Here is a 17,950-nt window from a genome sequence, read left to right as displayed (position 1 = left end):
GTCTCTTAGTCGCTATATCAGCTCTCATACAGTTTTGGTCAGCTCAAAGCATATTGTACAACCATTTTCAAAAGTCAGTCATTTGAAACCCAGTCCTGCAGAAGGCATGATCATGGATGTTGCTTCTCCCCAGAAAGCAGCCAGGTGGTGCTGGCATAACGTGCATTATGTGCACATAATGGCATATGTGAATGTGCATAATTCACTCAGCATGCAAATACCACAATGGTGAATTGATGTAAAGTCAGCACAGACTTTCCTTGAAAACACTTGCCTTCAGCATCTATGAACTCTGTGCCCATGTTAGTTTTGCTTTGTACCATGGATGGGAATGTACATCATCATCATGTCCCCACTGACTAAATGGACAGGTCTGGATACACACTGTAACGTTTATCAACATCAGCTGAATGGGCAACATGTGCCACCAAGAACCATTTCTCAAAGTATTACAACCACAATATTCAACACAAGTATTTGCACATTTGTTCATGTATTTATTATTTCAAAGTTCAATATATACATTATATATACGTCTTGGAAGAAAATCCCCTTCATTTACACAGAAATATCTACAGAATATAATCAAGTCAAGCCATTGTTTTATGTTCTTGTTTTAATACACATACATACAGTGGAAGATTGAACTTAATTTCACTACCAGCACACCAAATAGATAAATATAAATCCTTCCATTATGAAAAAGAGCTATGTTCATCATTTATAATGAAATGGGGGATCCACAGAGATACGGCAGAATTATTCCCTTATCTTTTTAAGTGAAGACATGAACAGTGCTTTCTAGCACCACCTACTGTTGATGACAAAACATTGAACCATTTTGCATTTAAAATACTATTAAAAAATACAGCATGATAATTTTGGAATACACATATCCCTATGGATGTTATTTGGAAAAGGGGGTGAACACAATGCCATCCCTCTTTGCTTCAGGAATTAATACACTTATAAATCAGAACATAAATCTGCTGGCTTATAAAACAACTCTAGTACAAACCAAAAGTGCTAGCCTTTATATCAGTGGTTCCCAAACTCCTATAGGGAGTTTGGAACCAGATGTTTGTGTGGGTGGTGCAGTGCACAGCAACGGTGCTGCAGGGATTGCAACACTGCCGCTGCCAAGGGTTTTTTTTTAACTATCTGGGAGGCAGCACTGACCTCCTGCAGCAGGGTCCTAGAGGCTCACAGCCCCCTGTGATCTTTGAAAACTGGAAGTAGCTTTAGATCAGTGATAAGGGCTTTGTAAACAAGCTGTGAAGGAGATCAGACCCTGCAGGAGCCTAGCACTGCCCCCCAAGTAGGTAAAAAAGCCCCTCGGCAGTGGTAGCACTGCTATATCTGCAGCACTACTATCAGAGTAGGGTACTCCCCTTAAGGGGGGAATATTCGGCTTCCTGTTCCCCTGGTGGGTTGCAACCCATCAGTTTGGGAACTACTGCTTTATCTTTTGCACATATTTAACGTGAATGAAGATATTGCAAGCAAAAAATTATTGAAAGCAGGACACTTAGTAGGGGGGCAACTAATAAGTTCCCTCCTCCAAATAGCAGCAACCATTTCTGTGAATGTGCACACAGCCAGTTTAAAGCAAACAAACGTCTAATTTACCACTAACTTACATTTATGTGCAGACAAGCTCTTAAAAGGAATTGCTGATATTGTTGGAAATATAACTTCTCCCTCAGATAAAATCGAATTTTGAACATCCAATCTTGAGATTTTCATACAGGTGAATGATGCAGTTAAGAAATTGGAATCTAAAATGCACTGCAAGAACCACAACACTGAACCCAAGTCTGTGGATAAAATTCCTATTTAAAATTGGATATGATTCCCCTATTAGGCCCAGTTGCTAAGCCAACCTGTGTGTGGCAACTTGTTAGTACAATGATATGGAAAAGTTAACCTAACAAAACTGGATTTTAGCCCATTTTTGCCCAGCCTACAAGTGTACACATTTGGTCCCTGTTATGTATAGGCAACGTTGGGCAAAAATGACTTTTAAAAGCAGGTAGAAAATTCAGTGTCATCCTTTCTAGCTTGCTGTTGATCTCTGCTCCCAATTAAAGAGATCCCAGTATAGAGAACTCTTGTTGCATTCATGTTTGCATCACTTTCTGTAGTCTGCAGCATGTCCATTTTTAACTTTTAAGAGCCTGAGTGACACCATCCTGACTTTGAAGCTAGCAGCCCTGGTAACTTGTACAGGACCAGGTTATTGTGACCGAAAAGCTCAAAAGCATCATTCTGTACTGGATTTTGAAAGCGCTGAGTCTCTAAGGAAGATGTACAAGATAAAGCAGTTTATTGTAGTCTGTTTGGAGCATATTTCCAACCAGACTGCAACACTGAATCAATCAAAACCTATTGTAGGCTACCAACACCACCTGATTGAATTACAGCTAACCAAGGAATTGGGAATCAGCTAATTTTAAACTGTCACTCTTCTAAGCAGGTTAGAATTTCAATCTTTCCACTCCATATTTTTTTCCTTTTTTGAACCAAGCTCCTATATTCAGTTCTTTGTAGCATTCTCCAATCCCCACTATTACCCTGGGTTGTTCTACAATACCTTATTCAATCTACTAAAATAAACTGAATTCAACACCCAAGAAAACGCTATGCTACCACAGTGACCACAACAGCAAAACGTTACAAACACCACGAGATGAAACTGCCTTCAGATACAGAGACAGTTTTTCTCCTGTGGACAGTCTGCTACGTATAGCCTCCCATAGGTCTTTAACTAACCATTCAAAAGGTGGCAGCCTAATATAATGCCCTGAATATCTTTGATGGCAAGGGAATAACATTAACTATTTTTGTTTCCTGGGGACTATGTCAACACACATGGCTTAGCCACTTTCTGTTCCTACTGTTTTGAAAAGGAGTTAGGTATTGGTTCTATTCAGAAGGCAAATAATAGCACACTGGTGGTAAAGCAACACATCATTGACAAAGCTGTGTGTACTCTGCTATTCAGTGCAAACACAGTACAAGGACAAAAGGGAGTATTAGGTGTACAACTGAGAAGCTCAACTTTCATTAAAACTACAAACAAGTTTTTAGTCATTGTATAGCTCCAAGGATAGTTTTGAAAGTGTGTGATAAAAGCCTAAGTGCCCTTTCAGCAGATGCAGGAGACAGAAGCTGATAAAATTTGCAGCACTCAGGGTGATAAGATTTCAGCATCCTACATACCTCTTGCCCCCCCCCCACAATTAACAGAAGCAGAATACATTATGCTAACTTTTTGTCTAATTTACATAAACTGCAAAATTCAGCATTTCTCAGCAGAAAACTTGGGATTGTTTCGTGGATAACTTCTATATATAGAAGTCCAGAGTGTACACATTGCAGCATGACACAACATTAAATGCCTAGACAAACTTAAGAGATTTTAGCAACCATGCATACCAAACTTGGAAGTCAATAAAGGAGAAATGGATATGGAAGAAGTGATGCTGGAAAAGCAGAGGAGAGAGCAGGCAACATAAAATACTTCCAACAGAAAACACCTTGAGAGTCATATGTAACTCAAAAAATTCTTTTCCCAAATTTAAACAGGAAAAAGCCAGCAAGAAGGAAGCTCCTAATTAAGAGTTATGTTAAAACTGCTGCCAATTTTTTTGTTTAAAGCACAATGCAATTGCACATTTTCCCATCTCCACAATGCTTTCCTTCACCATTTACAAACTGCACTGGAAGAACAACACAGGGGCCCCTTTATCTGCGGATCCCGTATCCGTGGTTCCACTTATCTGCAGATTGTGTCCATAGTCCCCCTCACGCACCCCCTCCACAGATAAGGAGAGCTCCACTCCTCTTGCCTCTGGAGGGTCTTCAGCAGAGGCTGTACGCATCTGCCAGGCTCAGACTGAGTCTGACAGAAAAAAAAAAACAAAAAACCAGAGGTTGTGGGGATTTTTTGCTCTCACACTCGTCTGAGACCAGCAGAGGACGCAGATGGATGCATGCAACCTCAGCTGGGCCCAGAAGACCATCCAGAGGCAAGGAGCAGAGCTTCCCTCACCTCTGGAGGGTGGGGGGGGATGATGTTCCCTGGTATCTGCGGTTTCACTTAACGGTGGGGAGGGGTTTCCCAGAATGGAACCCCCATGGATATCGGAGCAAGCCTGTATTGTACAAATTATCAGGTTACACTAGAATTCATAATGTTCTGCCATTATTCAAAATACAGCCACTGGAAACTCTACATTTCTCTGCTTTTTCAGTGCCTGGACAGAAACTTAAGCTTTCAGCAGATAAGACCACCACACAGGTAAGTGCTAGGTTTCCAAGGCTGCCTTTCTATGAACAAAAGATGCGACCAATATTAGGTATTTCTGTAAATGCAATGAAGAACAGTCTTTGTATTTGTACTTCTTCATACACACACTTTCTGCACTGAAACACTGTACATTCATAACAAAGATAGTCATAGTCAGTGAGACAATTTCCCAGAATTTTCTGTTTGCTTTCTATAGAAATTAGTTCTCCAGAAATGACTTATGTACCCTGGGGAAGGGAAAAGAAGGAAGCCTACGTCACACAGAGTTCATAAGTACATTCTTATCTCTAATGAGAAGGACACACACCTCCTCCTCTCTTCCATGTACACACACACCCACCTCTTGTAGCTGAAATTGATAAAACTGGAGCATATGGTGGCCTCTTTAAATTTAGTCACGTAGTAATTTCTATCTTGCACTTAATTTTTTGTACCAGGTGGGTGCTGCTGCATGATGAAGAAAGTACAGTTTTTTTAACATGCCACTGCAATGCTCGATTTGTGGCGATATGCAAATAGCTCAGTTCTGCATGTCCTGCTGCTTCACCAAAACAGCTCACTTCAAGCTGGCAGTTTCTGTGCAAGCAAATGTAAGACAAGTACCATGCACTCTAGGGTTCATTCATATTGGCCCTCGTGACAAGTAGAGCAATTAATAAGGCATTTTAAGAGCATCTCAAATAACTTTGGGGATTAAAATTGCTTTGGCCACATCTCTTCCAGAACTCCTTTCATCCTGGTCGAGTTTATTGATGAAGCATCAGGAAAAGGAAGATCCTTCCACTACCCCCCTGCCCCCAACTTCCAAGGATAGAGAATATATAGTTCATCAAGGCCTGGATGTGCTTTAAAGAGGCCCTAGTGCAATTACAAATAAAGAACTTCAAGCATATACCTCATCAATGAGTTCTATTTCTGAGGCTCAGGGTTACACTAGTCTGAAAATACATAATCCTGCCATACAATTAAGAAACCCTGTTTTTCCAAATTCTTTGTCATGCTTTTACTTCTGAAGTTTCAATCCCCAAACAACAACCTTGTTCAATTAGAAAAAAGACACAGCTTGGGAAAAAAAAAAGTTGTGCACTTCTATATTTTCAGTTATTTCAGTCTCAATTTATACATAATGAAGTAAAACTGAATTTGGAAAACTTTTCAAACTCAATATGTACGATGGGGAAAGTTGTCGCCATACCTAGTCCAAAATGCACACGCAACTCCAACAAACCATGTGACATGATGAACTGGAAGGCAAACGGGTTTTGCTACAGTGAAGTTGCTACTATACACACATATCACACTTTCAGAAATATACTAAATGCATGGCTTTTAAAAAAATAAACTCTAGCACTATTTACATATTTATACAATGATTTGGTTTTGTTTTTAAAAGAAGTTCTTTCAGAGCCTGATTAAATTCCTACACTTAAGATGACAAATGGAGCCATCACAGGCAACAATGTCAACTATTCAAGTGAGGATTTGTCCTTTTGAATAAACAGTGGAAAAAACATTACAACTCAAACCATATCTAAAGGAGGGGTCAGCAACCTTTTTCTTTAAAGGGGCTGGAGGTTCTGCAGTGACATCATGTAACCACCAAACTTCCTGGTTGCCAAGTACCCAGAAGCAGCCCATGCAGAGCTCAGCCTGAGAGGCAAAACCTCACTAAGTCACAGTGTGCTGGACAGGGAATGGCAGAGTCACATTAAGGACTCTGCAAGCACAGGTGGATGGCACTGCCATTCCTGCCTGGCATGCAGCAACTTGGGCAGAAGGCTTCACCTCCCAAACCAAACTCCTTGTGGGTCAGATGACTGGCTATCGGGACAGATCTGGCCCACAGGCCATAGATTGCTGACACCTAGTCTAAAGGTTTCTTCCATTTGGAGGGGGGAAGTTACGAACTGAAGAGCACATGATACATTTTGGAATAGTTTAGGTTTAAAATATCTGCACGTGCTGAGTTTGTGGCACAATGCTTTTGGATAGTTTTGAATGGGATGAAAAGCAAAACAAGTGGCACTCCTTGATATTCTAGTTAAAATTATGCATTCACATTAATCACTGACGTCCTGAAAGAAGAGAGTAATAAGGAATGGAAGGGTGAGAATTTGTCCAGACTTCCTCCTCATACCAGAACAAGCTGAAACTTGGTGCTCTGCCCTTCTGGAAAAGAACCAAGAGGCAATACATCATCAAGGTTTACACAGGAGAAACTGAAGTCTCTTTCTATTGCCCTGTTCCTTGGAAACATGGAGAAATGCTAGTACTTGTCACAGCAACAGCACACATTAAGGCTAAGTGCACATGGACTCATCTTTACATACTCTCAGCCATCAGTCTAGTCCCCTTAGCTTTACTGACCACACTGTGCTCATCAGTATGGGTTGTCACACTTTCAATTATTTCTAATGTTTTAGATGTTAATTTTGAGAAATCAAAATTTTAGGCAGATATGTTACCATTTTATCACCACTCCTGTTTGGTCAGCAGTAAAATATATCACAGCTGGCCATCACTGCAACAGGACAGCTTTTCTGTCCACTTCATGTAATGCATGAAAAACAGTCACTTGTGGTATTATATTATCCTATGAAAATGATACCAGTAATCTGGATGCCTATATAAATCCTCCTTTTTCTTCACTGTTCCTCAGAGTTAGAAAGTATCACTACTTATATGATACTACAGTGGCAACCATGGTTTGATATCCCGATTACTTTCAATCAATTAAACCAGTTTCTTTTGATATGTGAACCAAATCAAAATATTTCATGCATACTCATACACACAAGGAAAGGGGAGAAGGAAAATGTGTGTGGCCTAGTGGCATTCAGTTCAATACATCCAAATTGCTAACTCCATCTTCTAGCAAAAAAAACAAACAAAAACCCCCAAACACACACACGAGCCAAAAAAAAAAGCCCCTCCACCCCAAAAGCATCTTCATTACCAGGGTATTTTAATTGCACAAAGCAGAGATCTTTGTACTTTCTCTAAATATAAGTAGAAGTTGTGATTGTTGATATCTAGTTTCAGAGAACAGCATTAGCGACAAAAATCAGATCCAGAAAAGTTCACCAATGTCTCGATCACTTCAGGCAAAGCAAATGTTGAATTTGAGGTCTTGTTCACAAGCATGTACCAATCTGTACTGTTAAAGCTTCATAGGACTGACAGAGGCCACTGGCAGGCATCCAGTTTGCATGCCAACAGGATTTAGAGCACCTGCCTGTTCTGCCTCTTTGGTCTTGCTCTCAGCTATGTTGGCTTCAACCTCTGTTCCAGTTCCTGCTGCTGTTTAATTAGTCGTTCTATTTCCGTTCCTAGTGTCTGCAGATTCTCCTTTGAAGAAAAGATAAGAAAATATCAATGGATCCAATAATGCTCAAATCAAAATAGAATTGAATCTACTGATTAAGATTCAGTTGAAGATTGAATCTTCAATTCATTCAAGATTCCTACAGTATGAAGTGAACACTGATTGGTAAGCAAAAAAGGAAACAATTCAATCAAAGGATTTTATTCAGAGGGCATCTAAAGAGGCTTGTAAAAGTAAATTGAAGCACAGTCAGCCCTTTTTCCATCTGCAGATTTGACTCAACATGGATGGCCATCAAAGATGAGAAGAGACCTGCCAATTCTTAAAAAAAAAAGTGTTCCTTTAGATCGTGGTTTAAAACAGTTTTCCTTATCATTGCAGAGTGGCAGGCAGGCAGTCTCAGGAGATTAGAACAGCTATTTCCAGGTTGTGCCGAGGTTGTGCCCTCTGGTTGCCCCAGAATGCAACATGGAAGTGTTTAATCACTTCTGTGTTGCATTCTTCCATGTTTTAGGGCCAAGGGAGGAGAATGCTCACCTCCACATGAACCAAAAATAGCTGTTCTAATCCCAAGTTGTCTGCCTACTACTTTGCTGTTCTACAATGGTAAGAAAGGCAGTTTTAAACCACAACTAAAGGAATACTTTTTTAAAGCGGATTTCACTATTCATGGTTTTCCGCAGCCGCAAGGGTTTGTGGAATGGAACTCCCGCGGATGCCACGGTATGTATGCAGAAGTATGTAGTTAAGAGTATACATGTCAACTCTTTGAAGAAACTCTTATGGTATTGATTTGAAATCAAGAAGACTCCATAAAAGCCTTAAAAAGCTTTTTAATCTAACAACCTAAGACACACTACACTTCTCTGCCTTTTATGGATATCCCACAGCAGTGGTTCTCAAACTTTTTAGGATGACAATCTGTTGGTACCCACTGGAAGTGATGTCATAGCCAAAGTTAAATCATCAAGCAGGAAATTAACATCCCCACATATGACAAAATCAAATCAATGAAGTAAGTAAATTAAAAGTTTACAATAAGATTAAAAATTTATTTAAACAAAAGAACCCTCCCAAGCAGTTTAAACAAATTCCCCAAATATCCCAAAGGTTTTAATTCTATCCACACTTACTCAGAAGTAAGCCCATTGACAATCATTGTTAGAAGAATATACATAGTAGTCTGTTCAAAGTACAGATCTGTAACATTTCCCCCCAAGGCAGTCATATACCATCAAGTTTAATTAAAAATAAAATACACATTGAAGTGGATGGGGACCCACCTGAAACTGGTTTGTGACCCACCTAGTGGTTCCCAACCCACAGTTTGAGAAACACTGCTCCAGACTATAACTAGAGAAACCCAAAACTAGCATCTAGAAATAAACACATTTCAAGGGTATTTGGATTTTCATACAGTTTGGAATGTCTTGATCAGGGAGGCTCAATAGCAGGTGTCAAACATAAAGCCCGGGGGCCAGATGAGGCCCACAGAAGTTTTTTATCTGGCCTTTGGGCTCTCAGCTGCTGAGCAGCACTGAGGTGTCACTGCTAAAAGGGCAGCCTGCATGATAATTGGGCTCTCCCATATCTTGAAATATAATAAAGACATGTATTTTCCCTTCTGTCATTTGTAGCGAATTAGTTCCTAAGTGAGAAAAAAATGTTTATTTCTTGTTATCACCTGTTTAGTGACATCATTTCCCACCTAATGACATCACTTGCGGCTCTCGGTAGGCATCCTCAATGCTATTTGGCCGTCTGTATGAAACAAGTTTGACATCCCTGATCTAGAAATACCAGTGCAGCCTTAACCACTACTCCTTTCCTATTCCTAACTCAGACTAGACACTGCTCTCTCATACCTTAAGCTCTTCTTTGCAAAGAAAAAGGGTCAGAATTCTGCTTAACAACCACTACCACCAATACTGTGGATATCATCACAAATTACAGGACAACACAAAATGCTTACTCAATGGAGTATCATTACAAATATAATAGCTCAAACCCAATCCTTAAACAGTTTGCCATTGAGAATTAACTTCTTGCAGGGGGAGGGATTAGTTAATTTCCAGCCAGGCCCAGTATATTACAGGGAACACCTCCTTGCTGAAGAATCCACTGGAAATTGATGACAAGACCCTGGACAGTGCCCAATCTAGTCATGAGGGCAAATACGCTAGGAACAAGTCCTTCCCACTCCCACTCAACCCTGACCCACCCAACCCCACTGCAACGCCCTACCAAGAGGTTTGGACCTACTAAATTTTCGAGGAGAAAACCCTTTTTTTCCTCAGCATACCTTTTAAGTAGATAAATTGGCACTGATCCTATCAGTTGTGACTATCTCATTGAAAGTAAGGGGGCGGGATAAGAGAATCAGGAATCACTGACCTGTACCCTAACATTACATCATAATTAAGCCCCATTGGAATTAATGGGACCAAGTCATGACTAACTTCCTGCGTCATGAGGAATCAACTACACAGAGGATAAAATCTGTTGCTTTTAACAAATTTATACACTTATTTCTCATGTAGGAATAAAATAGTTCACCTTCAGGGTAATATTCTTCAATAAAGTATCCTCCAGAACTGCCTGAAGCTTCCTGTTAATCTCCAGAGAGAGTTCCAATGTGAGGCCGCTGTCTGCTGGGTGAGATGTGTAGAGGGACGCCATGATTCCACCACGCCTACTTAAATGCACTTTGTTGAAGTCAGAGGCTTCTGAAGACAGTGTGCCAGCTTCTTCCCTCAGAATGTAACTCTGGATTATTCTATATAAAAACACACACACCATAGGATAGTGGCTATGGTCTTTTGGGGCAAGACACAACAGAAGCTCAGAATGCTCCATGGCTAGCCTCAGCACCATCACCAAAACCAGAGACAATTATATTGACAGGACAGCTTCTGGAAAGTGCTATGTTATCAGCAGTTCCCAGAAGCACCATGAGTCAAAGAGACTTTTTGGTTAAACTTCAAAAGGTGATCTAGCACACCAGCTGCAAAAATAGACTGCTGTGCTCAAAATTCACTCTCATTTCTAACTTTGGATAAGACCAATCTATACTACTATTTAGCATTTGTACACTGCTCAGAGAGTACAAAGCACTTGGCATGCATTATTATGATACTGTTTACCTCTCCTTATTCTAGCAACTGTTAAGTGTGTAATAGCTCAGTTCTCAAGTTGCTTGCTCTTCCTTTTAGACTTAAGAATTTAACTAATTTGTCGTCTTCTGACTGGGAATACAGTCTTCTTAGTTTCTTCAATTGACTGAGGATCTCTAAAGATGACTCGAAAGATACAAACGCCAAGAAGTGCATTAAACCCTTTTCTTGAGGAATACACTCAAGTCTTGATTTTCATGTTCCTTTTTAATGGAGTCAAGTCAGTTGGGCAAATGAATAGCTTAGCTGCATGAGCTACTAAATGATGATGGCTAGTCAGTTCGCTTTCTCTGTGCAAATAAAGAAAAATACACAGGTGCCCCACAACAAACTGATAAGGTCATGGTGACTTAAAGTCAAAAGTTAACAAAAAACTCTGGCCACAGTAGAAAATTGATGTCATTTAGGTCATATATATAAGCACTGTCTGCAACAATCATGTGTGCTGAAAGGGGATGCAATGTATGCCTCACCACAGTGATCTCTGCTACAGCTACTTAATACAAGTCAATTGTTCTTTGAAACAATATGAAGAACTTAGCACGACACCTGCTAGTATAAAGAACTGTGAAGAAATACTTGCAGTCTAATGTCTTCCTAATAAGTAATTTTCGAAGATTTAATTTGCAGGGAAGGTTGCAGTTTGTGGGTGCAACTGATTATTATGAAACTGCTTTCAAGGCAGGGTGTTTTTCCAAACACAGAGTACTCTGCATTCATAAACACACACAATCGCTGAAATTTATCAGAACTACTATTTCAACTTAATTTGATGGTGAATTCTGTTCTCTGTTAAAAGATGTCTTGTGGTGAATTACTGTCCTGGAGAAGAAATGCTCTCTCATGACAAAGAGTCAGCCTTTCCACTCTCCCACTAAACCTAGAAATACCCTGAGCCTATTTTGAGGTGTCTGGCACCATTTGTTCTCTGATAAATAAAGCACACCCCCTGGATCACAAAATCACAATAAGATCCTACAATCAGTGCTATTTTAAATCTCCCAGCACAACATTTTTTTAGAATTGATGACCATGTGAATCAAATATTGTATGTACTTTGTTTTTTTCCTGATTTCTTCCACCAGTTGCTTGATATGATCCTCCATGAACTCCATCTTTTCATTTTTCCGAGCATGAGCTTTCTGTAGCCTCACTATTCTTTCAATCAAAATGGTCTTGTCAACTTCTGGGAAATGATCCACAGCTACTGAAGAGCCACTGTTTTCTGGTGACCGATCTTCATTGCTGCTTCGAGCATTAAGAGACCCTGTCAAAACCAAACAAGTCTTAGCTATATTGCCCAGGTCTACACACAACTATTTTCTCTGTCTGGTTCCTTGCACCAAACATATATATACGTATAACATATATATTACATGTATGTATGTTACATACATACAACATGTATGCATGCATGTATGTAACATACATATATGTAACATATGTATGTATGTTACATACATACATGTATACATATGTATACATACATATGTGTATGTACATATGTATGTAACATATGTATGTATGTTACATACATACAACATATGTTATATATAACATATTATACACACACACACACACACACACACACACACACACACACACACACACATACATATATACGTTTATTACATTTATATCCTGTCTTTTTTTTATCATGGAACTCAAGACAGCAGACAGAGGGATCACCTATTCAGACATTGACCAGAATGAGACCTGCTTAGCTTCAGCAGGCTGGCTGTATCATGCCATCAGATCGCCCTAAGCCCAAGATTGGCAATAGTAAGTCTTCAGGATTGTACCAAATTTATGGAAGAGACTATAGCTTAATAGCAGAGCACATGCTTAGCATGCAAATGGTCCCAGGTTCAATCTCTGACATCTCCAGGAACGGCAACCCCTGTCTGAAATCCTGGAGAACCTTAGCCAATCAGTGTAGATGATGCTGAACTGGATAAACCAATGGTCTGATTAAAGATAAGGCGACTACAAATGTGTAAGCTTTCTCCCTGCACAATGTTAGCTAAACTTAGTTGCTGGGAAGATTCAGAAATGCAGTATCTTTTCTGTTGGAAACCTGATGCAGGAATCTGAACTTTGAATCTCAAGCTTTTCGTGGAACATGAACTTTGGTCACAGTTCACAGATCACATATGACAACAGATGAACACTGAGCAGAATGAATAAATTTTTCTTCAGGCTGGAACACTAGAGGCACGCAACGCATTTTAAAACAGAAGCTTCAGTGTCTAATGTGTGAACTGATTTTTCATTTGTTTCACTGTCAGTTTTCAAGGAAGCAATACTGATAAAAGCATATTTTTGTTTGCCATCTTGGGCATGTTTGAAAATAAAATTAAGCAGCTCAAAAAATGTAGCCTCAAGAGCTGCAAAAGCTATTCTGATATTTTGCGATAGCCTCACCCAAGTACATTTGAAATTCGTTATTCCTAAATCCATAAAGCCAAAATTGTAATTTCTTCAGAGTTAAATAAAACTTATCTGGTAGCTGTACTTTGTCCAACTGTCATATAATTGACTACTGGTAAATATTGCAAATTCCTATTCTAGGTATCAATTATTTCTGTAATAAATTGGTTTGGGTGTTGGTCATCACTTTAAAGCAATTAAACCTTGCAGTTATCATAATTTGTCATAAGAATAAGCTACAGAGCAAAAGAACCATACAGAATTTTTCACCTTGGCACCTAGTCAAGAAGATGGGAAACTAATCTTCACTGTAACGCACCTGAGATTGGTTTCACAAATCAATATACAGAATAATACAGAAGAAATTGTTAATAGCTTGCAAAATAAACAAGATCAGGTCAGTTGAATATATCATAGGTTTAAACAAGATCAGTAACCAACAAGACTGACCTGATGAGCTAGAACGACTCCCCATACTGCTGACTTCTTTATCATAGTTGCCATTTTCAAGCTGATCCAATTTCCTTCGTGCTAAGGAAACAAAGAAGAGAAGATCTTGGATGTAACATTGATGTTCAAGCCACATGTAAGACTACTGTAAGAGTCAAGGTCTGAGGTAATTTTAACCTTGTTGAAGTTGCTTCGTGAAGTCTTTGAGATTTGCTGCATGTTTTCGCTTCTGAGTAACTAACTCATCTTTTAGTTCTTCTGCTTGGGTGTTCAAGACAGCTAATTCTTTCTGTTGAGAGGTCACCTCTGCCTGCAGCATCTGAACATTGTTTCTGTGAAGCTCCTCTTCCTTCTGCAGTTTACTTGCCTGAATGTATGAAGTAAATGGGTGAGAAAATTATGCACATCAGTACCGGCACTGTCCTTAATCGTCCACTGCATATTTTATGCAATTTTTAAAACATTCCCCCCCAAAAACCCTAAGAACCTTTTAGAAATGTATTTCCAGACATTCCATTTCACTATCATTGGCGTGAGATTTGTAGAAACATGAGCCAGTCTTAAAATAGAGAAAATAAGCACAGCTGCTATTAGGAAAGAGGAAACTGGAAGATCAGTTTAGCTGTCCTTGATGAAATCCTTCAGACAGAAGATTCATTCGGCAGTGCAGGCAGTCACTCTTTCTTTCTCAATACAAGATAGCCCATGCTTTGAGGGCTCATCTTCCAGTGCTATCCCTGTGTGTGATTTTGGTCTTAAATTGACATGTAAATTAGTATAGACATGTGCACTTCTATGAAGTACTAACTAGCAAGGACCCGTATGGCAAGGACAGGGGTGTCAAACTCATTTCATACAGTGGGCTGATAGCATTCGTGGTGCCTACTGAGACTGGAAGTGACATTGCTAAGCAGATGATATCCAGAAATAAGCATGTTGTTCTCATGTAAGAACTGATTAGTTGCAAAAGATATAAGAGAAATTATGTAAATCTTGACCATATTTTCAAGTGATAAAAATACTGGGGAGCATCCCGACTAGTGATGCGACTGTCAGGAGCTCCCAACATCAAAATTGCTAGTCAGAATGCTATCTGTTAATTGCACAAACATTAACCAATTAACAACACTATTTACCAGCTCATTTTTTGCTTGCCTCACAAGTTCCAGCTGATTCTGCAATTCTGACTCACTGTAGACGAGCTTATCAAGTTGCATTTGTAAGGAGTTGGTTTCTGACTGTAACTGGGCATTTTTACTGGTGAGTTTTTCAGTGAAAACCAACAGCTCAGACTCTCTTTTCCGGCTGCCATCAATGTCCTTCTGGAAGTCTGTAATCAGAGAGTTGAGACTGTCCACTTCTTCCTTCAAAGAATTAAGTTCTTGTTCATCTCTGTGGAATAGATGCAAACATTTAACAAGCAAATAGATGCAGACATTTAACATTTAATTGGGGTTTAACTACACAAGTGAATATCGTTTTCCTGGTTTCTGTATAGACCTGCACAACCAGTGAGTCATGAAATTGAGCACCACTCACCAGCCATGTATAAAGCACCTGTCAGTTGCTTCACCCAGTAGGCAGCAAAAGCGGTAGGTTTACCAAGTCCCTGCTGAGGCTGTCATACATAGCTGGTTAGTTGTGTTAGGCTTGGTAGGTTACAAGCTGTGCAGGTCTGCTTTATATATAGAAGATGCATATTGTGGGAGATTTATTTGAACAAATCACAACTGCCAGCTGAAATAAAAGTTAGAAATGAACATTGCAGTTCACAGTCTTGATGGCACACATTAAAATCTTAAACTTTTAAATTGAAGACATGTTTCATTTCAAGATTTACTTTGATCAGGTTACCCATAAAGTTATACAAGTGTGGCGCCTGCAGTGTGCATTTCCTAGAAAAATCGAATGCTGCAGTGTTACTTGGAACCAAATAGCATTAAGGAAAACACAAATGTTGAATCCTGCAAACCCTAAGGGAGGTTGATGTTAGTGAAAACTTTGTAACAGCCCAGATAATTATTGCTTACGAGTGCCATGGACTGTGTGGGTGACTCTCTGTTTATATGATGCTCGCCTATACTCAATGTGCAATACAGACTCTGAGAAAGCAGAGAATATTTTTTAAAACCCAGCTCACTTGCACCATATGGAAACATGACTGAACTCAGATGTTTTTATTCTAGTTACCCATGTTAGATTGTTCTATAATTTACAGGCTGTATTCTAAAAGTAAATCATCTGTAATTAAATGGGTCTTACTGGTGACAAACTAGGATAGCAGCTTTTTTTCTTCCTTTAAAGAAACAGTCACTAAGGGTCCAATCCTATTCAACATTTCAGGACCAATGCAGCCGCAATGCATCCACGAGGTAAGTGAACAAACATTCCCTTACCTTGAGGAGGCCTTTGTGACTGCCCCCCCTCCACTGAAGGATGCAGCACATGCCCCATTGGCATGGCTGCATCAGTGCTTGAAAGTGGGATAGGACTGGGTCCTAAGACATGACCAGAACCTAAGTCAGGCTACAGACTGCAAGACAAGAAAGCAAGGCACTTCCAAAATCATGGAGATGAAGAAGTACAAAAGAAATTGAATACTTTCTAATAATTGTTGGCATTGCCAACATAAAGGGCTAGAATTGCGCCCCCAGACTGTAAACAAAAGTGTGTAGTTTTAGATGCTAATTTCAGAATTAAGTTGAGTGATAGCATTTTATTTTACTCCCTTGACATTAATTGTCATTAGACTAATATTATCTGCCAGGTGAACATACTTCCATGAGGTTATTGTTGATATTAAATCTAAAAATGCCAAACTCCAAAGATTCTTGCCAACATTAAGGTTACATTGTTCAGTTAACTTTATAGTACACGCAGCATTGTTTGGATTGCAGCCAGGTTCTTAGGCAACACCAAGACAAATTACATATGTAAAAGACAACCATACTTTAAGTGCAATATACTAGACCCAAAAATTATACCTAGTCCACAAAAGTAAGATGTAAAATATGACTACGTACTTGTGATGCTGTTCCTGCAGTTGAGCTACAACTTTCACTGTATCCAGCAGATTCTGAATCTCAGCCTTCTGGCGATTGATAATCTCTCGGTATTTTGACAGTTCATCTTCCGTTCTCAGCCGTTCATCCTCTAAACATTTAACCTAAATAACAGAATGTGTTGAGAAAATATTATATTGTTAAACAATATTATATTGTTAAATATATATAATATTATATTAACTGCTTGACTCAAAGACTTTTGGGGAGGGGCAACAGTCAGACACATGATAACTATATTTTTCTCCTTCTAATTCTGTTTTGTCAAGTTGTTCTTCATTTGAAAACTTCTTACCCTATACCTCTGGGCATAGCAAATTAATCTGATGCTTGGAAAAGTGCTATGTGAAAATGTATAAGTAAATGGTTCTTTTTCAGGTTTCAAAGTTAAGGGAGAAAAAGCCCATTTTACCTCTATCCACTGTTAACTACAATTAGGTGAGCCTACATCTTAGATCTCAACTAGTACAATGTGTAGTCATACACCTGTAATGAATGCCTTGTTTCTCATTCTTTGTCCTTCCCCTAACAAGTCACAAGACTAGTCACATATAATGCAAGTCCTTTTAACTCCCTCAGTACAGTTCTCTTTGGAGCCACTTTAATTTCTAGATCCTTTCTCTAGGGAAGCAAACTTGCCCATGGACAAAAACTATCAATGGTTTGCAACTCAATTTTGCATTGACAATCTAACAGCAAACTATCAAGATGCATGATAAAATTAGCTATCCTTATATTCACTTTTGTTCTTGTGTCTATAGGCAATTCTCTTCCTTCACCTTTGTTCTTAGTGTCCGCAGCTCATCCATACCCTCCGTAAATGTTCGCTTCACGTCTTCGAGTTCTTTTATTTTGGCATGATGCACCTTTGAAAGAGACAGAGCACAACACTGAATACAGTTTGGAATAAATATGGGGTAAATCTACTATCCATACAGAATGGTTACAACTTGGTCCATGCTCCTTATTCCAGTATGAGCCTTGATACCTGACCCATGCTGAAATACAACTGAAGCAAAATATTTTACCTCTAGATGGTTTGATTTCTCCTGTAATTGTCTTTCCAGTTCTCCTTTTGTACGTCGGAGCTTCACATCCAATTCATTTGATTTAATTTCTTCAGATTCCTAATATTGTTGAAGTCAAAAAATAGAAGCGAATGAGCATGTGAAATACTGAATCTAAATGCCTCTCAAAC

At 39.2% G+C, this 17,950-nt stretch overlaps 1 protein-coding gene across 4 annotated transcripts in view; it reads right to left on the bottom strand.

Moving 5' to 3' along the window:
• Window positions 1-476: 476 nt before the first annotated feature.
• The window catches only part of CCDC186 (coiled-coil domain containing 186), a 44,242-nt gene continuing 26,768 nt past the window's right edge, over window positions 477-17,950 (bottom strand). For 3 of the 4 annotated variants that reach the window (XM_066620497.1, XM_066620495.1, XM_066620498.1), the window contains 9 exons: window positions 17,781-17,879; window positions 17,532-17,618; window positions 16,714-16,856; window positions 14,827-15,082; window positions 13,868-14,057; window positions 13,691-13,771; window positions 11,867-12,077; window positions 10,194-10,413; window positions 477-7,660 (listed from right to left, as the gene is read on the bottom strand). In XM_066620497.1, coding sequence (XP_066476594.1) covers window positions 7,577-7,660; window positions 10,194-10,413; window positions 11,867-12,077; window positions 13,691-13,771; window positions 13,868-14,057; window positions 14,827-15,082; window positions 16,714-16,856; window positions 17,532-17,618; window positions 17,781-17,879 — 1,371 coding nt within the window. In that variant the 3' untranslated portion in view covers window positions 477-7,576. The remainder of the gene's footprint in view (window positions 7,661-10,193; window positions 10,414-11,866; window positions 12,078-13,690; window positions 13,772-13,867; window positions 14,058-14,826; window positions 15,083-16,713; window positions 16,857-17,531; window positions 17,619-17,780; window positions 17,880-17,950) is intronic. The other variant, XR_010794096.1, reaches the window with a different exon arrangement.

Source organism: Tiliqua scincoides, chromosome 3 (assembly GCF_035046505.1).
Source record: "Tiliqua scincoides isolate rTilSci1 chromosome 3, rTilSci1.hap2, whole genome shotgun sequence".
Taxonomy (NCBI): domain Eukaryota; kingdom Metazoa; phylum Chordata; class Lepidosauria; order Squamata; family Scincidae; genus Tiliqua; species Tiliqua scincoides.
Note: the sequence above shows the minus strand (reverse complement) of the source record. Positions and strands in the feature narration are given on the sequence as shown.